The sequence below is a fragment of the Salmo salar genome, chromosome ssa11 (genome assembly GCF_905237065.1).
Source record: "Salmo salar chromosome ssa11, Ssal_v3.1, whole genome shotgun sequence".
In the NCBI taxonomy this organism is placed as follows: Eukaryota; Metazoa; Chordata; class Actinopteri; order Salmoniformes; family Salmonidae; genus Salmo; species Salmo salar.
Genome location: NC_059452.1, coordinates 1,697,804 through 1,721,988, shown reverse-complemented (window position 1 = coordinate 1,721,988; position 24,185 = coordinate 1,697,804). Strand labels below are relative to the sequence as shown.

Sequence of the window (24,185 nt, the reverse complement as noted above, 5' to 3'; positions counted from 1 at the left end):
TAGGACTATATTCAACAATGCTGGAAGGCCAGTATTCATCAGTGTACACCATCCCACATACCACAAGCCATAGCTTTCCCCATAGAACCACCACCACCACCACCCACACAGCATGACCACCTCCCTCCTTTCCCCATCCTATCCCGGGATACCCTGCCTCCAAGAGCCCCTTACCTGTGTGGATCCTCTGGTGGGTCTTTGGAGAGGGCTATGCTAAGGTAACTAGGCTAAGGTAGGAAGTGCTATAGGGTGTTTTAGCATGGGTCCCTGAACCAAGTCCATCCAACAGTAGAGGCAACAAGTTAAACTCCCGCCCGCCCACTGGCCCATTGTCTCGCTGGTCAGAGTGCCAAAGGTCTAGGTTCAGCCAGCCATCAACTGACATTGCATGGAAAGTCAGAGGTGAGAGGTCAATGATAATGAGGTGTCTGTCAATGAAGGTTAATTGGGACTTCATGAACGATGATGGAGTTTGTAAACATGGACGACTGTCTGCTCTACATTTTGGAGTACATTTGTGTACATTAAAAAAGTGAACTTGTACTAAAACACAGTGGAAAATATTTGCTTCTAGGTGGATTTAACTACACCGGCAGGGGCATACAGTATAAGAAACAAATTCATGATGGATAGTTTGATAATTGTATAGGTCATTTTGATTTAACTGCTAGTAGTGTTTTTGGATTATATCACTCTGACTGGACTCTCCTCCCTCAGAGCGAGTCTAATTTAGCTTCCTCCCTCCAATTTTGTGTTTATACTTCCTTCCCTTCCTCTAAATGAGTATTTATCTCTCCTGCTGTTCTTCCCTTCCTCATCCAGTGGTCACCGACCAGTCGATCGCGATCTGCATTCCTAGTCGATCACCAAACATTTCTTTAAAAAAACAACAAAGATAAAGACTTGTGTTCCTATTTAAAGAAATATATATATATATTCAGGACAAACAAAAATAAAACCTGTATGCAAATATTATCTTTCATTAATCACTTACATTTAGTTAAATATTGGAAAAACACTACATTTCGCACAATGCATTAGTTTCGAATCATGTTGATCTTGAGGCATTCAAAAAGAAGCCAAACAAATTAAATGGTTGGTGGAAAAATAATTGACTATTCTAAGCACTGAGGTTAAAGAGTATATGAACATTGTTTCCAGAGAAAAGTGATATATTCTCTTTCATGTTCTATGACTGAGTATCATTTCTTTGAATTGCACTGAATTAAATTATACTTTCTGTCACTCAAACTCAAATTCTACATCCTGTGGGGTGTGGCCAATTCAATGCGAATTTCAACTTGTGAGTTGAATGGGAGTCAACTCCAAAATCCTGAATTGAGCCCAACCCTGCATGCTAGCCATGTCTCACACCCTCGCTCTCTCTTTATGTGACTGCGTGAGCATATGTCAGTGTATGAGTGTGTGCGTGAGTGCGTGTATGGTTAAACGTCTGTGTGTGTGCGCACGCACGTGTATGCTTAATTGTTTGGGGCATTGCCAAAATCCTGAAGTATCCCTTTAACCTCGCGCTGACTTGTGTCACACAAACAAACATGCAACCTTACACGCACACACACACGCTCACACAAACTCACACATGTGCATGCAGTCACAGAAAGAGAGAGAGGGTGTGAGACATGGCTAGTATGCAGGGTTGGGCTCAATTGCCAAAATCGAAGAATCTCTTTAAACCCCTGTAGGTAGCAGGTGAAATGATGTCAAACAAACCTTGCAACCCCAGCACAAAGGCAGCAGTGAGAAAAAGTATCTGGCTCATAACTTCAAAACTATAATTGTAAACAGATGGCGCAAAGGAACTAAATTGGCCAGAGCTGAGAAAAGAGAGAGTGTGGATTTTCTAAGGCGGAGTTAGTGGAAACAGTTGTTTTTAGCATTGAGGACCAAGCTCTCCTCGCTGTCTCTCTCTCTCAATCTCTTTCTATGTTATTCTCTCACCCTCTTTTCTCTCTCTCTCTTTGTCTGCTCTCTCAGCTCTCTCTCCCTCCTGTCTCCGAATCCTCTACCCTCCTTTCGATCTCTATCTCTCTCCTTCACTGACTGTGGGGACATGATATTATGGCCCATGATATCCAGCTGTCTACTGTTCCCAAAGGAGACCTGAAACCAGACCTACCCCCTGGTTCACCTTGACTCGCTTCTGTCTTGGTCTGTCTCCTCTCTCTTTCGCTCTCTTGTTTTCTCTGTGATTTCTCTTTCTCTCTGTTTCTGTCTCTCTGTGTGTCCCTCTCTTCTCTCACTTCTTTACTCCGTGCCATTTCTCTCTTAACTCCACCCCCCCTCCCTCTCACTCCCACAATGCCTGGATCCCCTTTCCTCTCCCCCACCCTCTCTGCACACCATAAGACCAAGGTGTAGAAAAAGAGGGGGATAAGGGTGGCAGAAGAGGAGGAGAGGTGGAGGCTCTCCGCTGCCTGCCGGCCCTCTCTCTCACTCTAATTACTGCCTATCTTTCTCTCCCTCACTTCCAAAGTCACCCGGCAAGCAAACTGAGGTGCGGCGGGAAGGGAAAATTGAACAAGCGTCACACGTCACTACTGGTTACCCTCTGCTTCCCCTGTCAGCACTGCAGCTCTCTCTGTCCACTCGCCCCGCAATTACCGCCCTCCGAGGACCAGAAGTCTAAAAGACAGACCTAGTTGGCAATAGCGGTATAGGATTTTTGTGATGCTTTTTGTTGAAGGATGATGGACAAGGCAATAGTAGGGAAAACATTATGTACAATGTCAAAGAGCACAAAGGTTAAAAAAAGAATGTGTGCCTATCCTGATCCTGTGCTGTGTTGTGCTGTAATTGGGGTGAATGGTAGGTCTGGATGTAGCACTGTATAATGTTAAAGGGATTTAGAGATATCACATTTGTGCAATGCAGTAGGGGGCACTATACCAAGACTGGCTGAGGGCCCTGACCTGGCCCCTGACTCAGGGGGACAGTGGGTCGGCGGCAACAGGCAGCAGCACGAGGCCCCGTTCAAAGGGTGGCCACGCACCACCTGGACTAACTCTCCCATGCTCTCCTTTAGATCCCGCCACTGCTAGCCTCTCCAGGAATATCCATATTTTTATCTTCTTCCTTTCTTCTCTCCCATGGCTAAAACAGTCAAAGGAAATCTCCCTTTTACCCAACTAACTTTTACTCTACAAACACCCTAGTACAGGGGTGTCAAACCCATTCAATGGAGGGCCTAGTGTCTCCTGTTTAAAAAATAAATATATATATATATTAAGTCCTAGACAACCAGGTGAGGGGATTTCCTTACTAAGTAGTGACCTTAATTTATCAATCAAGTACAAGGGAGGAGCAATAACCCGAAGACACTCAGCCCTCCGTGAAATGAGTTTGACACGTGCCCTAGTCCCTTTGAAGTTTTCCCACCCAAAGCTAACAACTTCAATATCAAAACCTCCACCCATTTTACCATCTAAATATCCCTAACAGATACTCCCAGAGAGCTCATTCCCATTTAGAAATTTGCCACCATTTTCCTGCCAAGTTCCTTCCAAATTCCAGACATAAATTCTGAGAATGACTCATTCTGGGAATGGTTTAGGGGGCAGTGGAGGGATCGATCGCGGCGTTCCCTGCCGACTTACACTGCACGTCTACCCGGATGGACTTGATGGCAGCCACCCCCACCCCGTTGTCGGCCTTGCAGTAGTAGCGGCCGCCCTGCACCCGCTGGATGCCCTCGATGCGCAGCGTCTCGTTGTAGATGGACGTCTCCTGGAACTTGTCAGAGGCACTTCCCGCCGTCTTGGTCCACCGCACCTGCAGGGGGCAAGGGAGAGGGATTGAGTTGGTTAGTTAGGCTCAGAGTATAGTATACTATAGTATAGAGTGAATATATACTATACCCAGCCAAAAACATTGATCTTTCACTTTTCTGTAGTGCTTCTCCCAAATGACCAAATTTGAAAAGAATTGGCAACCCTTCCTCCACTACCTTTAGGATATATCAGCTGAATAAAATAGAACCACGTGCACTTTTTTATCCATGAGCAATTAGAATTGGGTGGGAGGAATGCGGGGGGCTGGGTGGAGGCAGCTGCGGGGGAGATGTGGAGTGCCTGAGAGGGAGAGGGGAGCTTGCCAGGGGTGCCTCTTTACGGTGTTGGGTAGGAATACTTTTGTTCTTTTGGTTGTCTGTCATGTGATTTTTCCTTTTCTCTGCATACCATTTTTGATGTACTTATTTTGTTTATTCATCCTATGTTTATTGTCTTATGTATAAAACAAGATCCCGTCACTGTTTAATTGTATGTATTATATGCTTCACAATAAAATATCTGAAACGAGAAGCGCTTTCAAGGTATTGACATCTGGGAGACGGGGGGCAAAAGTGTAAGGTGCTCTGGTGGACATAGCAGTCCACGTTTCGGCCTAGGGGCCTTTCTCCTGACAAAGATAGAAATGGAGATACTACCTTCTTAATAAATGCTTTTTAAAATCTTGAACCTAAAAGGGTTCTTTGGATGTCCTCATAGGAGAACCCTTTGAAGAACCCTTTTTGGTTCCAGGTATAAGAACCCTTTTGGGCTCTATGTAGAACCCTTTCCATAGAAGGCTCTACCTGGAACCAAAAAGGGTTCTACCTTGAACCAAAAAGGGTTCTGCTATGGGGACACCCGGAGAACCCTTTTGGAACCTTTTATTCTAAGAGTGTAGACAGGTTATGTTTAAATTGGCATACTTCACTGTAATATCCATTCTGCACTTTGTTCAGTTTGTTTACTGCTTTCATTATTTTCACCTTGTGAAAAAGCAGATAACTGCTTTCATGCTTTTCATGCTAAAAACCAAGCTCTTTTGAGTAAAAAAAGACAACCAAGAGCCTATAAAAACCCACCACCTCTGTACGTTGATCTTTGATCAACACTATCACAAAGATCAATGTCAATTAAACAAATGAATACCAATTAAAGCCTCATTAAACACTTTCATATCAACCTCTACAGGACAATTAACTTCATCCTCCTACTATCAGAGAGGTCATTCCTGATAACAGTGTGAGCTGGGCTATAATAGCATAGCACTAGACTGAGGAACAGGGGATGTGTAGGCTGTAGTGTACCAAATGGCACCCTTTTCCCTATTTAGTGCATGACTTTTGACCAGAGCCCTATGGAATACCGTATGGGCCCTGGTCAAAAGTAGTGCACTAAATAGGGCATAGGGTGCCATTTGGGACGTGTAAATTAGAACGCACACTTGGGATTATAGGATTAGCTGGGCGCTTTTAAACACTCCTCGTTGTTTATTCAGGTTTGTTTGTCTGTGCATATGAAGACAGCTGTTTCTCATTGATCGGACAAGGAGGGTAAGGTGAGGAATTAGGTGTGGGACCCTGTTGTCAATAATTAGTGACTCAATGGTTTGTGTATGTGTGTGTACTGTCGATGGTTAGTGCGTGTGTGTGGCTGTGTTCTTTATGTGTGTGTATGCCTGGTTGACTAAATATAAATTATAATGCACTCCTGGTCAACAGGAGTGCCATTTGGGTTACAGCCATCAAATTGACCCTAGACTGTAGAGATGGCTCTGGAGGAGATGGCTGCCGTATAACGTGCTCCTAACCAATTGTGCTATTGTGTGTTTTTTCACGTTATTTGATTCTGCCACTGTCTCTTATGACCGAAAAGAGCTTCTGGATATCAGGACAGCGATTACTCACCTCGTACTGGACAAAGATTTTTCTTTAACGAGGCAGACGCAAAGGATTTACTTCAGACACCCGACAAGGCCCATATCTCCGACATTTACATGAAGAAGAGACGGAGACATCGGGGACATAGTTCGGGGTGCCTAGTAAGAATCTGACGGTGAGTGAGTAATACCCCTCTACCATCAGTCCAATTAGCCAACGGCAATCATTGGATAACAAAATGGATGAGCTCCGATCAAGACTATCCCACCAACGAGACATTAACAGCTGAACGACATGGATAATCAAATCAAAGTGTATTAGTCACATGCGCCAAATACAACAGGTACAGTGAAATGCTTACTTACAAGCCCCAAACCAACAATGTAGTTGAAAAAATACAAATAATAATAAGAAATAAAAGTAATAAGTAGTTAAAGAGCAGCAGTAACAAAAACAATAGCGAGACTATATACAGTGAGTGTCACGAATCCCACCGAAGGTGGCTCCCCTGCCTGCTCGGGCGGCGCTCGGCGGTCGTCGTCGCCGGCCTACTAGCCGCCGCTGATCCCTTTTTCCTTTTTGTTTGGTATGTCTGATTGTTTGCACCTGTTCCTCATTTGGTTCTCTTGATTTTTGGTTATTTAAGCCTGTGTAGCCTGCCCAGGTTTGTGCGGGATTATTTGCGTCAGAGTGTGTTTGTTATTGGATGTGCTGGCGATCGACTAGTGTTGTTTTATGAGCGTGCTGTGTACCTGTTGTTTTGGGCACTTCGCATTTCACGCCGGTTGTGTTGGCGTCGACCGTTTTTGTTGTGTTACGGAATAAACACATTATCTCCTTACCTCTGCTCTCTGCGCCTGACTCCTACCACCACTCCTAGCATTTGCTGACAGAATCCCGCACCAGCTATGGAGTCAGCAGGAGCAGCATCCCCTCCTCTCCCATCGATGGAGGAAAGGGTCCTCCATCATACCACCATTCTCCACCGAATCGGCTCAGCGATGGATCAGATGATGGAGAGGATGGACCGATGGGAGAGGAGTGGCCTTCCTACCGCATCCCCAGCACCAATTCCCCTTCCCCCATATACCCCTCCGCCAGCGTCCGGACCCCTACGCCTGGCTCTCCCCAGGGAGTACGATGGAGCGGCGGCTGGGTGCCAGGGGTTCCTGCTGCAGTTGGAGTTGTACCTGGCTACCGTTCGTCCGACTCCCTCGGGAGAGGAGAGCGTAAGCGTCCTCGTCTCCTGCTTAACGGGACGTGCCCTGGAGTGGGCTAACGCATTGTGGTATGGCCCAGACTCGGCAAGGGATCACTACCCCGAGTTCACCCGCCGTTTCCGGGCCGTGTTCGACTACCCACCAGAGGGCCAGGCGGTGGGTGAACGGCTGTTCCACCTGCGGCAGGAGACGAGGAGCGCACAGGACTTTGCTCTGGAGTTCCGGACCTTGGCTGCTGGAGCGGGGTGGAACGACAGGGCCCTGATGGACCACTATCGGTGTAGCCTCAGAGAGGACGTCCGCCGGGAGCTAGCCTGTCGGGACACTACCCTCTCACTGGATGAACTAATAGACATGTCCATTCGTCTCGACAACCTGCTGGCTGCCCGCGGACGTCCAGACTGGGCCCTGTTGGTTCCACCTCCAGGCCCTCCAGCTCCCATCCCTATGGAGCTAGGGGGGGCCGCGTCGAGGGGAACCGGAGGAGGAGGCTCCTCCTGTACCCAGTGTGGTCGGAGAGGACACACTGCCGACCGGTGCTGGGGGAGCTCCTCTGGGAATCGGGATGGCAGGCGGAGCACTCCTCGTCCACCTCAGGTGAGTAAGCACCAACCTCACCCAGAGCTCCCTGTTGGTCATATGTTCGTACTAGTAACTTTCCCCTTGTTTTCTCCCTCTTTCCAGCATAAGGCGCTAGTCGATTCAGGCGCAGCTGGAAACTTTATGGATCGTGGGCTCGCGTTAAGGCTAGGGATTCCCCTGGTGTCGTTGGACCAACCTTTCCCCGTGCACTCCTTAGATAGCCGACCATTAGGGTCAGGGCTGGTGAGGGAGGCCACGGTGCCACTGGACATGGTAACGCAGGGGGATCATGGGGAACAGATTAGTCTCTTCCTCATTGATTCGCCTGCGTTTCCGGTGGTGCTGGGGATTCCCTGGCTGGCCAATCCCAATCCTAATATTTCGTGGAGACAGGGGGCTCTCAGGGGGTGGTCAGAGGAGTGTTCAGGCAGGTGTAAGGGAGTTTCCATCGGTGCGACGACGGTGGAGAGTCCAGACCAGGTTTCCACTGTGCGCATTCCCTCAGAATATGCCGATTTGGCTATCGCCTTCTGTAAAAAGAGGGCGACCCGATTACCACCTCATCGACGAGGGGATTGCGTGATAAACCTCCAGGTAAACGCTACACTTCCCAGGAGTCACGTGTACCCATTGTCACAGGAGGAAACATTGGCTATGGAGACATATGTCACGGAATCTCTGAGACGGGTACATTCGGCCCTCCATGTCACCCGTCTCCTTGAGTTTCTTTTTCGTGAAGAAAAAGGATGGAGGGCTGTATCCGTGCATTGATTATCGAGGTCTAAATTCCATCACAGTAGGGTTTAGTTACCCGCTACCTCTCATCGCTACGGCGGTGGAATCATTTCACGGAGCGCGTTTTTTCACGAAACTGGACCTCAGGAGCGCGTACAATCTGGTGCGTATCCGGGGAGGAGACGAGTGGAAAACCGCATTCAGTACCACATCGGGCCACTATGAGTACCTCGTCATGCCGTATGGGTTAAAGAATGCTCCAGCCGTCTTTCAATCCTTTGTTGACGAGATTCTCAGGGACCTGCACGGGCAGGGGGTGGTGGTGTATATTGATGACATCCTGATCTATTCCGCCACCCGCGCCGTGCATGTCTCCCTGGTGCGCAAGGTGCTTGGGCGACTGCTGGAGAATGACCTGTACGTTAACCTCTATGGGCTAGGTGGGACGCTTGCTCAACAGCCAGTTGAATCCTGTGGCGCGTTATTCAAATCCTTAGATATGCTATTACTTCAATTTTTCAAAAATATGACTATTTTACACCATTTTAAAGATAAGACTCTCGTTAATCTAACCACACTGTCCGATTTCAAAAAGGCTTTACAACGAAAGCAAAACATTAGATTATGTCAGCAGAGTACCGAGCCAGAAATAATCAGACACCCATTTTTCAAGCTAGCATATAATGTCACATAAACCCAAACCACAGCTAAATGTAGCACTAACCTTTGATGATCTTCATCAGATGACAACCCTAGGACATTATGTTATACAATACATGCATGTTTTGTTCAATCAAGTTCATATTTATATCAAAAACCAGCTTTTTACATTAGCATGTGACTAGCATGTGACTAGCATTCCCACCGAACACTGCCGGTGAATTTACTAAATTACTCACGATAAACGTTCACAAAAAGCATAACAATTATTTTAAGAATTATAGATACAGAACTCCTCTATGCACTCGATATGTCCGATTTTAAAATAGCTTTTCGGTGAAAGCACATTTTGCAATATTCTCAGTAGATAGCCCGGCATCACAGGGCTAGCTATTTAGACACCCAGCAGGTTTAGCACTCATCAAAGTCAGATATACTTTAAGAAAAATGTTCTTACCTTTGTTGTCTTCGTCAGAATGCACTCCCAGGACTTCTACTTCAATAACAAATGTTGGTTTGGTCCAAAATAATCCATCGTTATATCCAAACAGCGGCGCTTTGTTTGTGCGTTCTAGACACTATCCTAAAGGCTAAATCAGGGTTACGAGCATGGCGCAATTCGTGACAAAAGAATTCTAAATATTCCATTACCGTACTTCGAAGCATGTCAACCGCTGTTTAAAATCAATTTTTTTCTCATAAAAAAGCGATAATATTCCGACCGGGAATCTGCGTTTAGATAAACAGACAAAAGGAAAACAAAGCATTCGGTCGAAGCGGGCACGTGCGTAAGCCCATAGTACTCTGAGTGGCCACTTGCCAAAAGCGATAAAGTGTTTCAGCCAGAGCCTGCCTCGATATCGTTCAACGTTTTCCCGGGCTCTGAGACCCTATGGAAGATGTAGGAAGTGTCACGTTATTGCACAGATCCTGAGTCTTCAATAAAAAGAGCCAAGATGAAACACTACTTCTCAGACAGGCCACTTCAGGCTTGAAATCTTCTCAGGTTTTGGCCTGCCATAGGAGTTCTGTTATACTCACAGACACCATTCAAACAGTTTTAGAAACTTTAGGGTGTTTTCTATCCAAAGCCAATAATTATATGCATATTCTAGTTACTGGGCAGGAGTAGTAACCAGATTAAATCGGGTACGTTTTTTATCCAGCCGTGTCAATACTGCCCCCTATCCCCAACAGGTTAAGGCTGAGAAATGTGAGTTTTTCAAACGAGCCGTTTCCTTCCTGGGGTATCGCATTTCCACCTCGGGGGTGGTGATGGAGGATGACCGTGTTAAAGCCGTGCGAAATTGGCCGACTCCGACCACGGTAAAGGAGGTGCAGCGGTTTTTAGGGTTTGCCAATTACTACCGGAGGTTTATCCGGGGCTTTGGTCAAGTTGCTGCTCCCATTACCTCACTGCTGAAGGGGGGTCCGGTGCGCTTGCGCTGGTCAGCAGAGGCGAACAGAGCGTTCAGTCGCCTGAAGGAGCTGTTTACCGACGCTCCCGTGCTGGCTCATCCGGACCCCTCTTTGGCATTCATAGTGGAGGTGGACACGTCCGAGACTGGGGTGGAGGCCGTGCTATCACAGCGCTCGGGCACGCCACTCAAACTCCGCCCGTGCGCTTTCTTTTCTAGGAAGCTCGGGGCGGCGGAGCAGAACTATGACGTGGGGGACAGGAAGTTGTTAGCTGTGGTTAAGGCTCTGAAGGTGTGGAGACATTGGCTTGAGGGGGCTAAGCACCCTTTCCTCATCTGGACTGACCACCGTAATCTCGAGTACATCCGGGCAGCTAGGAGACTGAATCCGCGTCAGGCCAGGTGGGCCATGTTCTTTACCCGTTTCCGTTTCACTATCTCTTATCGGCCAGGTTCACAGAACACGAAGGCTGACGCACTGTCCCGCCTATAAGACACCGAGGAGAGGGCCATCGATCCAACTCCCATCCTCCCAGCGTCGTGCTAGGTAGCTCCGGTGGTATGGGAGTTGGACGCGGAGATCGAGCGGGCGTTACGGTTGGAACCTGCACCATCGCAGTGTCCGGCAGGTGTTCAGTACGTGCCGCTTGGTCTCCGTGATCGATTGATTCGATGGGCCCATAATCTCCCCTCTTCGGGTCACCCTGGGATCAAGAGGACAGTGCGGAACCTGAGGGGAAAGTACTGGTGGCCCACCTTGGGTAAGGACGTGCGGTTTTATGTTTCCTCCTGCTCGGTTTGCGCTCAGAGCAAGGCTCCTCGACACCTGCCTAGAGGGAAATTACACCCCCTCCCCGTTCCACAGCGGCCGTGGTCGCACTTATCAGTGGACTTCTTCACTGACCTTCCCGTATCTCAGGGGAACACCACAATCCTGGTCGTTGTGGATCGGTTCTCGAAGTCCTGCCGTCTCATCCCGTTGCCCGGTCTCCCTACGGCCCTGCAGACTGCGGAGGCCCTGTTCACCCATGTCTTCCGGCACTACGGGGTGCCCGAGGACATCGTTTCTGATCGGGGTCCCCAGTTCACGTCCAGAGTTTGGAGGGCGTTCATGGAACGGTTGGGGGTCTCGGTCAGCCTGACCTCGGGTTTCCACCCCGAAAGTAATGGGCAGGTGGAAAGAGTGAACCAAGAGGTGGGTAAGTTTCTAAGGACGTATTGTCGGGACCGGCCCAGGGAATGGGCGAGATACGTCCCATGGGCAGAAATAGCCCAAAATTTCCTACGTCACTCATCGACCAACATGTCACCATTTCAGTGCGTGTTGGGCTACCAGCCGGTCCTGGCTCCATGGCACCAGAGCCAGACCGAGGCTCCTGCGGTGGAGGATTGGGTGCAGCGCTCGAAGGACACTTGGAGAGCTGTCCAAGACGCACTCACTAAGGCGAGTGGACGGCAGAAGAAGAGCGCTGACCAGCACCGCAGTGAGACCCCTGTGTTTGCACCAGGGGATCGAGTCTGGCTCTCGGCTCGAAACCTGCCCCTCCGCTTGCCCTGCCGGAAGCTGCGTCCGCAGTGTGTAGGGCCGTTTAAAGTCCTGAGGAGGATAAATGAGGTGTGTTACCGGTTACAACTTCCATCTTACTACCGTATTAACCCCTCGTTTCATGTGTCTCTCCTCAGGCCGGTGGTGGCTGGTCCCACGCAGGAAGGTGAGGTGCCGGAGGTTCCTCCACCCCCGCTGGACATTGGGGGGTCCCCGGCGTATAAGATACGTGCCATTCTGGACTCCAGACTTCGGGGGGGCCTACAGTACCTCGTCGACTGGGAGGGGTATGGCGCGGAGGAGAGGTGCTAGGTACCTAGGAGGGACATTTTGGACCCCCCACTACTGAGGGAATTCCACCGCCTTCATGGGGATCGCCCTGCGCCTCGTCCTCCGGGTCGCCCTCGAGGCCGGTGGCGGCGTGCTGCGGGAGCCGCGCGTCAGGGGGGGGGTACTGTCACGAATCCCACCGAAGGCGGCGCTCGGCGTCGCCGGCCTACTAGCCGCCGCTGATCCCTTTTTCCTTTTCGTTGTGTTTGTTGTGTTTGTTATTGGATGTGCTGGCAATCGACTAGTGTTGTTTTATGTGCGTGCTGTGTACCTGTTGTTTTGGGCACTTCGCATTTCACGCCAGTTGTGTTGGCGTCAACCGTTTTTGTTGTGTTACGGAATAAACACATTATCTCCTTACCTCTGCTCTCTGCGCCAGACTCCTACCACCACTCCTAGCATTTGCTGACAGTGAGGGAAAAAAGTATTTGATCCTCTGCTGATTTTGTACGTTTGCCCACTGACAAAGAAATGATCAGTCTATAATTTTAATGGTAGGTTTATTTGAACAGTGAGAGACAGAATAACAACAAAAATATCCAGAAAAATGCATGTCAAAAATGTTATAAAATGATTTGCATTTTAATGAGGGAAATAAGTATTTGACCACCTCTCAATCAGAAAGATTTCTGGCTCCCAGGTGTCTTTTATACAGGTAACGAGCTGAGATTAGGAGCACACTCTTAAAGGGAGTGCTCCTAATCTCAGTTTGTTACCTGTATAAAAGACACCTGTCCACATAAGTAATCAATCAGATTCCAAACTCTCCACCATGGCCAAGACCAAAGAGCTCTCCAAGGATGTCAGGGACAAGATTGTAGACCTACACAAGGCTGGAATGGGCTACAAGACCATTGCCAAGCAGCTTGGTGAGAATTTGACATCAGTTGGTGCGATTATTTGCAAATGGAAGAAACACAAAAGAACTGTCAATCTCCCTCGGCCTGGGGTTCCATGCAAAATCTCACTTCGTGGAGTTGCAATGATCATGAGAACGGTGAGGAATCAGCCCAAAAGTACACGGGAGGATCTTGTCAATGATCTCAAGGCAGCTGGGACCATAGTCACAAAGAAAACAATTGGTAACACACTACACCGTGAAGTACTGAAATCCTGCAGCGCCCGCAAGGTCCCTCTGCTCAAGAAAGCACATATACATGCCCGTCTGAAGTTTGCCAATGAACATCTGAATGATTCAGAGGACAACTTGGTGGAAGTATTGTGGTCAGATGACACCAAAATGGAGCTCTTTGGCATCAACTCAACTCGCCGTGTTTGGAGGAGGAGGAATGCTGCCTATGACCCCAAGAACACCATCCCCACCGTCAAACATGGAGGTGGAAACATTATGCTTTGGGGTGTTTTTCTGCTAAGGGGAAAGAACAACTTCACCGCATCAAAGGGACGATGGACGGGGCCATGTACTGTCAAATCTTGGGTGAGAACCTCCCTCCCTCAGCCAGGGCATTGAAAATGGGTCGTGGATGGGTATTCCAGCATGACAATGTCCCAAAACACACAGCCAAGGCAACAAAGGAGTGCCTCAAAACGAAGCACATTAAGGTCCTGGAGTGGCCTAGCCAGTCTCCAGACCTTAATCCCATAGAAAATCTGTGGAGGGAGCTGAAGGTTCGAGTTGCCAAACGTCAGCCTCGAAACCTTAATGACTTGGAGAAGATCTGCAAAGAGGAGTGGGACAAAATCCCTCCTGAGATGTGTGCAAACCTGGTGGCCAACTACAAGAAACGCCTGACCTCTGTGATTGCCAACAAGGGTTTTGCCACCAAGTACTAAGTCATGTTTTGCAGAGGGGTGAAATACTTATTTCCCTCATTAAAATGCAAATCATTGTATAACATTTTTGACATGCGTTTTTCTGGATTATTTTGTTGTTATTCTGTCTCTCACTGTTCAAATAAACCTACCATTAAAATGATAGACTGATCATTTCTTTGTCAGTGGGCAAACGTACAAAATCAGCAGGGGATCACATACTTTTTTCCCTCACTGTACGGGGGTACCGGTATAGAGTCAATGTGCGGGGGCCCCGGTTAGTCGAGGTAATATGTACATGTAGGTAGAGTTATTAAAGTGACTATGTGCAGATAATAACAGAGTAGCAGTGGCATAAAAGAGGGGGGGCAATGCAAATAGTCTGGGTAGACATTTGATTAGATGTTCAGGAGTCTTATGAATTGGGGGTAGAAGCTGTTTAGAAGCCTCTTGGACCTAGACTTGGTGCTCTGGTACCGCTTGCCGTGCGGTAGCAGAGAGAACAGTCTATGACTAGGGTGGCTGGAGTCTTTAACAATTTTAAGGCCTTCCTCTGACACCGCCTGATATAGATGACAGGAAGTCATCGAGCTTGGCCCCAGTGATGTACTGGGCTGTACGCACTATCCTCTATAGTGCCTTGCAGGGGGAGGCCGAGCAGTTGCCTTACCAGGCAGTGACGACACTAGTCAAGATGCTCTCGATGGTGCAGCTGTAGAACCTTTTGAGGATCTGAGGACCCATGCCAAATCTTTTCAGTCTCCTGAGGGGGAATAGGTTTTGTCGCACCCTCTTCACGACTGTCTTGGTGTGCTAGGACCATGTTAGTTTGTTGGAGATGTGGACACCAAGGAACTTTCAACCTGGCGGGGTTTTCGGTCCATTGGCAAGATAGAACAGCTGCCTCCGGTAAGACAAGGGGTGGAGGTCTGTGTCTATTTGTAAATAACAGCTGGTGCACAAAATCAAATATTAAGTAAGTCTTGAAGTTTTGCTCGCCTGAAGTAGAGTATCTAATAATTAGCTGTAGACCACACTATACACCAAGAGAGTTTTCATCTATATTTTTTGTAGTTGTCTATTTTTCACCACAAAACAACGCTAGCACTAAGAAGGCACTCAATGAGTTGTATAAGGCCATAAGCAAACAAGAAAATGCTCATTCTGAGGTGGCGCTCCTAGTGGCCGTGGACTTTAATGCAGGGAAACTTAAATCCATTTACCTAATTTCTACCAGCATGTTAAATGTGCAACCAGAGTTAAAAAACTCTATACCACCTTTACTCCACACACAGAGACGTGTAAAAAGCTCTCCCTCTCACTCCATTTGGCAAATCTGACCATAAATCTACCCTCCTGATTCCTGCTTACAAGCAAAAACTATAGCAGGAAGTACCAGTGACTCGCTCAATAAGGAAGCGGTCAGATGACGCAGATGCAAAGCTACAGGAATGTTTTGCTAGCACAGACTGGAATACATTCCAGGATTCCAGTCACTTTACCTCTACCTACATATTACCTCAATTACCTCAACTAACCGGTGCCCCTGCAGTAGCCTCGCTACTGTTATTTTATTGTTGTCATACTTTTTTTTTTCTTCTATTTTTCTTTTTTTTTTTACATTTTACTTCAGTTAATTTTAGTAAATGTTTTCTTAACTCTTTTTTCTTAACTGCATTGTTGGTTAAGGGCTTGTAAGTAATCATTTCACTGTAAGGTCTACACCTGTTGTATTCGGCACGTGACAAATAAAATTTGATTTGAATGTTATCCAGCAACTTGGTGTCAGATGTCAAAGAATCTCTTAAGGAACAAACAAATAGGTAAATAGGTGTTGTTATTGCATTGACGCTGATCTTGGGTCAGTTCAGCATTTTTCCCACTAATGTTCAAGGTTGGGGGAGGGAAGCTGATCCTAGATTTGTACATAGGGGAAACTTCACCCCTGTGTGAAATAATAAAGCTTGAGTGAGTGAGTGAGTGAGTGAGTGAGTGAGTGAGTGAGTGAGTGAGTGAGTGAGTGAGTGAGTGAGTGAGTGAGAGAGAGAGAGAGAGAGAGAGAGAGAGAGAGAGAGAGAGAGAGAGAGAGAGAGAGAGAGAGAGAGAGAGAGAGAGAGAGAGAGAGAGAGAGAGAAAAGAGAAGTGAGAGAAAAAAGGAGCAGAGAAACACATTGGAAGTTGAAGAGAGAGATCGGGACAGAGAAAAGGAGGAATTGGAAGAGAGAGGAGAAAGAGAAATACACTGTAAGTAGATAAACGCCATAGCAGAGCAGCAGTCTTTCTCTCTCTGACATGAGTCATGGAAAATCATCACCCTCTTTCTCCTCGCCAGCTTTTCTTTTTCCAGAGTTCCCTGTTGAGGAGCTATGGCACACCAGCGTACAGTATCTTCCTCTATTTCCTTCCTTTATTGCCAGAGTAGGGAGATGTAACGAGTCTCGCAGTTCAACAGAAAGTGTATTTTCATCACAGACCCCCTCCCTGCTTTCCTGTGAATTATTTGAAGAACTAAAGTTAAGAAATGAATGAAACTCAGTTCATTCACCAAATATTTTTTTTAATGTTCTTATGGGTACTGCATACAGAAGAGACAATAAGCCCTAGAGAACGTAAGACTGCAAGGTTGGATTCAACAGGGGATTCGGAACACTGGGGTTCGGATGTGAACGTGATTCAATGGTTCTTCACAGAATAATAGTGCTTTATTAGTCCATCAAATATGGAAATCCTTATTCTGCTGCTCTGCTCCCAATCCCCTCAGTGCTACACAACGCTGCACAGCAGGTCTTGAGACAGGAGTCACTTCAATTAAACTCTTCATGCCTATCGCCCATTTTTAGACTTTTCCATTGGTCCTAAAGTGAAAATTCTCACACAAAACACTTAGACAGAAGGTCTGTGTCCACTCAGTCAAACCTCTTGGCCAATAACAAAATATGGATATGTGGGACTGGCTTCCAGGACACAAACAAAGCCTAATCCTAGATTTAAAAGCTATTTCAATGGAAATTCTCCACTAAGCATGGTTTGTAGTCCAGAATTTGGCTTAATCCTTGTCTAGGAAACCAGCCTGTGGAGCCCCACGATTCTAAACTCTAACCGAAAATACAATTTATCTGAATACAATATAGACTTAATTTGGGTTCTACATGTCAACTATTGTCTGTTTAGTTTATTTAATCCATTAGTTTAAGGCAGCTCTCTCAATCGTAGCGGCCATTAAGTCCCTGAAAGGCACCTAGCAATAGCATAGCGCCCTGTACTTGTAGGCTCGGTTTCCCAGACACAGATTAAACCTAGTCCTGGATTTAAAAGCATGCTCAATTGACATTGTCCTTTGGAAGTGCTTTTTAGTCCAGGGTTACGCTTAATCTGTGTCTTCCACTATTAAGTTTTGCAGTACTACAAAGCCTTTCAACTGCTCCATCCAAATATCCATCCCTCTGCCATAGTGCACACATAGATAATGCTACCGTTACCACTATCCGAACCCCCTCTCCCGCTATCCGAGACCCCTCTACTGCATAATACCGGTTTATCTATGGATAAGATTGGTTAAACTGTATTGACCCGCCGAGTGCAGGTGCTCATTATGCATGTTTGTTGTGGATCATTGCCACAGCGCCGAGGCAGAGGACAAACACGTTGCGCTTCAATCCGTGCGACAGAAAAAGAAACGGGGGAAGAATGAGGGAGAAAAGGAGTGGAGAGAAGGAGACTTCTTGGGGTTGTTTGGAGGGAAAGAGCGGGAGTAGTGAGATATGGATGGATAGTGAGTGATGAAGAGATAGATACCTGGGAGAGGCGAGGAAGGTTAACATATGTCAACAACTGGCAGACAACACGTCGGTGTCTGGGTTATGTGTTTGACATGTCCCGCACACAAGCTCACGGACTCTTTCACACACAGGCAGACACACACACACACTCCAGTTCTCAGGTTAAGTGTTTGAAATGGTTTCCCGCAGAGTCCCATCCAGCTCCCGTGAATGGATTTGACACCAACCCCTGGTCTGTACACTACACAAGCCCGGCCTAAAACAATACTGAGCCTTAGGGCTCGATTAAATTTGTATCGCCAAAGTTCAGCGCTATAGCGTGCTTGACATTTAAAGGTAGTTTCCGATTGAGCATTGCCTTTAAAATTCAATTGCACTATAGCACTGAACTTCGGCGATACGGATTGATTCGAGCCCTTAGCCTATCTATCAACAATTGTATTGGGTTTAAGGCTTCTCACTTGTTACTGTTAATGTACCGTATGCAACTAAATTGTTACCACTATAGTACACACTGACATTTTGAGCTGGTTTACTGGATACTGAACCTTGTCCTGGACTAAAAAGCATGTTCAACAGAGAAAGTCTAGTTCAGGCCTAGGCTTAATATGTTTATTTTTTAAGGCAGCCTACTTAATACTGTTCATTTAATTTTCAATGAATGTTCACTATTGATAAGATTAACTTGTGTAATGTGGTTGGGAAAGAAGCTAAACTACAAGCTTCAAAATTACAAAATGGCTGGGGTATAGTATCAAGTGAAGTCCTACTAATTCGATTCTTCACTGGATTTGTTCTCAAACACAATTGACAGTGTGAACACACTGAGCTACGCCTCAGTGCGCAACTCCATTATGCTCTTTCAAAATGGGCCGATCATAATCCGTCTATTGTTGGAAGAGTATTTGGAGTGACTAATTGGCACGGCACAATCCCACACACGTTGCTGTGTGACTAAAGAAACAGGAATGGGAGAGAGGGAGGGAAGGAGGGAGGAGAAAATACACGGATCTCAACAAACGCCTGGAGAGAGATCCCTGACGAAGCAGGGTTTTTCAAACGCTTGCTAATAAAAATAATAAAACGCTGCTGAGCTTAAAATAAACTTACTGTGGCAATAACCATTTTCATTATTCTCCCTCACTGGGAAAGAGAGGAGGGAAAGGATCACTTGGAGATTAAACACGGAGAACAATGGGCATTAAGTAATAAACGTCGTCTCCAGGATCGTCGACTTGAATCGTGTCACTTAGCTGGAAGTGGCAGTTATGGGATGGTGTGAAAAATGATGGAGGAGAGAGAGAGAGGAGAGGGTGAAGCGAAGGCAAAGAGTTATGTATTCCTAGTCAGATAAAGGAATGACAGACAAGGCATCACAGCAATATATCGGATCAATACATCTGGTCGATATATGCTGGCTCATTGACATCCGATACCCTCCGCTGACCAAGGTCCTTTGAGATCCCCTTACATATATCAAACTTCCACTAGAATGGTGCAGTAAACACAACAACGGTTAAAGTAATAGTCCATATGATTTATAATGGACTTCTATGCTCAAAAGATGGGGAAAAAATACGTGAAAATCTTATATACTAGATTTGTTTCCTGCTTGGACATTGACCAGGCAAATCTGTCAGTGTTAGTCAGTCCATCCACAAACTTAATGAAAAGATGAAAACAGCATATCTGAACATACACACACACACCACAGAACTGTCCTTTGCTTCCCTTTTACTTCGACTTACTGTACATACAACAATGACAAACTACTTAAATATGACCTGATGCCACGATGGTATAAAGATTTGCTTTGCATAAGATGACTCACAACACTAGGGGGCTACAGAATATGTCCAAGTCAATAAACTTATGTCTGTTTCAATAGTTTCAACTGTTTCAATAGTTTGTCGCTGTTAGACGTGATGGGTTGTAGCGGCGAGCGAAGGGATTTAGTTCAAGTGCGGCGGAATTGGGAAACGGGACCCAAATGGGTGATGCCAGGCCTGACTGTGGATCTGTGGCCAGAAAGCTGAGAGAACAGTATATGAACCGGCCAAGAAATGGATAGATGGAAGGAGGGGTGGAAACGGGAGATGATGATGGGAGTGGGGTGATTGGGTGCATGGGGTATACGGTTACCTGAGCATGCTGGGAAGTGTGGGTCTGTCATGTACAGTATCAAAATAATTGTCTGAAAGGCCTTTTGTTCTGTATGTCTCTGTCTGGTCCGTCCATCCATCTGACTGTGTACATTTTTCTGTCCGTCTGTCTGCCTGCCTGCTGCCCATCTGTTTGCCTATCTGCTTATCTACCTGCCTGCCTTTCTGTCAATCTGTCTGCCTGCATGTCTGTCTATCTGCCAGTGTGCCCATCTGTCTGCCTGTCTGCCCATCTTTCTGACTGATAAAGTTATATTATATGCTACTCTATTCTGACAGTCTCAACAAACGTGTCATGTCAATCTCCCAGTCCTCAAAACATAGTATATGTGTAACATTGGGGTGAAACAGGTTTCCAAATTAAATTAAGTGATTGACAACTTCATAGCATATGTCAAAGCTCTTTAGTGCCAGCAGTTGATTGGTGATGAGGGATTTCCTCAATCTAGCATCTGTCATTTGCTATTTAATACATGACTTCGATTCTCTTCAAAACTATGCTTACTTCTCTCAAAACACTACATATCAATTCTGTATTCATCGCTGAATACACATCTTTTGAACACAGCATTAATAAGTGAATGCATACGAAAGGTTCATAGTTAAGCATCAAAGCTTTGTGGAGACATATTTCAACATTAAAGCATTTTGGGATAATTGTATAGGATAAGAAGAGCTGGCTGGTGAAGGCTCTACTGAATAATAATTGGGGTGACATCTGAAATATGTTTCTTGTGTGTGTGTGTGTGTGTGTGTGTGTGTGTGTGTGTGTGTGTGTGTGTGTGTGTGTGTGTGTGTGTATACACATGCACGTTTGTGTGTAGTTGTCTATGTATCACTACATTGCTGGGCACAGGCTGTTATTTTGGATCATACTGTGCCGCTCTTGTGGGAGGGCCAGCTGATTGCCCAGTTACCAGGGTAGCAGATCAACCAGCTCTCACAGTCTCAAGTCAGAATTAGACGTTCATCCATGTTTCTCAAACATCAAATTCCGAAGTTGTTCCAAATGTCAAATTTGAAAGTGTTTAAGGTTAAGTTTAGGGTTAAGGTTTGGCATAGGCTTAAAACAAAAACATCCAAAATAACTTTCTAATTTACAACCTTTGGAATCAGAGACAGTTGCTTATGCCCATCTGCCATCCCTGTCCACAGCACCCTAGCAAAACCGAAACCTACTTAAAGGTAACAGCACTCACTGTTGCCCCTAATGGCTGCTTTCAATGTCATCCTGGACGTCGAACACTGACTTGTATCACGGGTGACCTGGCTGAGCAGAGAGATCAGGGCAAGGGAAAGAAAAGAGATACAAGTCTTGATGAACACAGTGCTCTTTACCTTCATTTTTCTCCTTCTGTCTGTTTACTCATTCATACACACACTGCTCTTTCACTTTCTTTCTCTCTGTCTGTTTTCTCTCTATATATCAATAATCGAGGCTATACTTATTAATAATGTACTTTGTACTTTTGTAGAAAGAGTTTATTTAAGAGAAATGTTTCAGAAAATACATTATACTTATGCTGTATGTGGGCCAATCTAAAAACAAACATTTTGGATCATTGCTTGTAGCTGGGAAGTTACCTTTTCGTTGCTGTCTTGTTTCCGATTACTTTCCTTACATTCCTGTCGTTATTTCTAATTTGTATTTAATTTTCTATCTTATCTTTAACTCTGCATTTTTGAAAAGGACCCATAAGTAAGCATTTCACTGTTACGAAGCATGTGACATAATATTTTATTTTGATTTGACACACTCCCCCTTCAAGCGCAAATTTTTTTCTTGCATGGTTGAGATACGACTGCTGTCTTTACTGTATCCTTACGTCCCCGCCGTTGTCTAGTCATTTGAACCCTGACATGTGACCCGACAGCGTGTCCAGCTCTATATCTCTCTCAGCAACATTTGTCTACCTCGATCCACGTCAACATGTCTGAGGTTCAGAGCACAACAAAACATTATGCCAATTAACACACTGGACATTCAGTTAAGATGAGTCACATTTTCTCAATCCTAGATCAACCCTGATCTACTTAAATTCACTGAACACATTCTGTACACATCCGGCCAACTGAGCGGTGTTAAAATGCCAAACACAGCCTGCCAAAATCAGCTGAAAGTGAAACCCTCTGGCACAGAAAGAGATAAAAGTTTGCGAGAAATTAAATATTCATATTAAGTATACCATAAGATTTTGGAAGCGGGAGTGCACGGGAAAACACATACACTGAACAAAAATATAAATAAATGCAACACGTAAAGTGTTGGTCCAATGTTTAATGAGCTGAAAATAAAAATTCCAAAAATTCCGTATGCACAAAAAGCTTATTTCGCACAAATTTGTTTACATCCCTGTTAGTGAGCATTTCTCCTTTGCCAGGACAATCCATCCACCGGACAGGTGTGGCATATCAAGAAGCTGATTAAACAACATGATCATTACACAGGTGCACCTTGTGCTGGGGACAATAAAATGCCACTTTAAAATGTGCAGTTTTGTCACACAACGACACAGATGTCTCAAGTGTTGAGGGTGCGTGCAATTGGCATGCTGACTGCAGGAATGTCCACCAGAGCCATTGCCAGAGAATTGAATGTTAATTTCAGTACGTCCAACCAGCCTCACAACCACGTTTAACCGTGGTGGTGGGGGACTAATTCTGATTGGTTGGGCCTGGCTCCCAAGTGGGTGGGCCTACACCCCCCCCCCCCAACCCCCCCCAAAGGCACACCCCTGCCCAGGTATATGAAATCCATAGATTAGGGCATCATGAATTCATTTCAATTGACTGATTTCTTTATATGAACTGTAACTCAGTAAAATATTTGAAATTATTGCATGTTGCGTTTATATTTTTGGTAATTATTATAAATCAAAAAGCATTGCTTGAGGAAGTGAAATGGCTCAAGGAAGGTCGACTTGACCGAAGCATCGACGGAATAAACTCACCAAGGAGTCATTTGTGTGCAACAGGGAGTTGTCATGTCAGTAATGAAAGGAAAAAAAACGGCATCTTATACAATGAACTGAAGTATGATGCTTTTATTCTCAGCACAACTAACAAAAACAACCCTAAAATTCCTATTAGTTTATGCATTTTGGTCCTCTACTTTAATGCCACATTGCCACATCCACAATAGTTGCTATATCTGTGCTGGAAACGACAATACAAAAATGTAAAGACATCAGCCAGCACAGTAGGGTTCAGGTCCGCAAAATGATGTGAAAAGCGCAAAAGTGAGCAAAGCGTGCATGTTAAAATTCCCCTTTAAAGAAAATACGGTAGCACATTAGTTACAGTGCTGAAAAAAAGAGGGTAACGTTCGTAATTTACGTAGAAACAGGGAAACAATACTGCAATGACTAGGTAAGAGCGCAGTATTTTGAATAACTAGCAACTGATACATAGGTTGTTACATAGGAACAACTTAATTTGTTAATGAGGAACTATCAATAATAGAGGCTATACTTATTGTGCACTGAACTTTCGCAGAAAGCATGTTTAAGAAACTACATACTTAAACTAAACTCAGCAAAAAAAGAAATGTCCTCTCACTGTTAACTGCGTTTATTTTCAGCAAACTTAACGTGTAAATATTTGTATGAACATAACAAGATTCAACAACTGAGACATAAACTGAACAAGTTCCACAGACATGTGACTAACAGAAATGGAATAATGTGTCCCTGAACAAAGGGGGGGTTAAAATCAAAAGTAACAGTCAGTATCTGGTGTGGCCACTAGCTGCATGCTTTTGAGCCTGAGTAACAGGCAGTTTACTTTGGGCACGCTTTTCATCCAGATGTGAAAATACTGCCCCCTACCCAAGAGAGGTTAAGTACTGCAATGCATCTCCTCCTCATGGACTGCACCAGATTTGCCCGTTCTTGCTGTGAGATGTTACCCCACTCTTCCACCAAGGCACCTGCAAGTTCCCGGACATTTCTGGGGGGAATGGCCCTAGCCGTCACCCTCCGATTCAACAGGTCCCAGACTTGCTCAATGTGACTGAGATCCGGGCTCTTCGCTGGCCATGGCAGAACACTGACATTCCTGTCTTGCAGGAAATCAAGCACAGAATGAGCAGTATGGCTGGTGGCATTGTCATGCTGAAGGGTCATGTCAGGATGAGCCTGCAGGAAGGGTACCACGAGGGAGGAGGATGTCTTCCCTGTAACGCACAGCATTGAGATTGCCTGCAATGACAACAAGATCAGTCCGATGATGCTGTGACACACGGCCCCAGACCATGACGGACCCTCCACCTCCAAATCGATCCCGCTCCAGAGTACAGGCCTCGTGTAACGCTCAT

General features: G+C 45.8%; 1 protein-coding gene across 2 annotated transcripts in view; it reads right to left on the bottom strand.

The window, feature by feature from the left end:
- LOC106561882 (MAM domain-containing glycosylphosphatidylinositol anchor protein 1) overlaps positions 1-24,185 on the bottom strand; it is a 471,396-nt gene that overhangs the window by 312,321 nt on the left and 134,890 nt on the right. For both annotated transcript variants that reach the window (XM_014126165.2, XM_014126164.2), the window contains exon 4: positions 3,615-3,789. In XM_014126165.2, the coding sequence (XP_013981640.1) occupies positions 3,615-3,789 (175 nt within the window). The remainder of the gene's footprint in view (positions 1-3,614; positions 3,790-24,185) is intronic.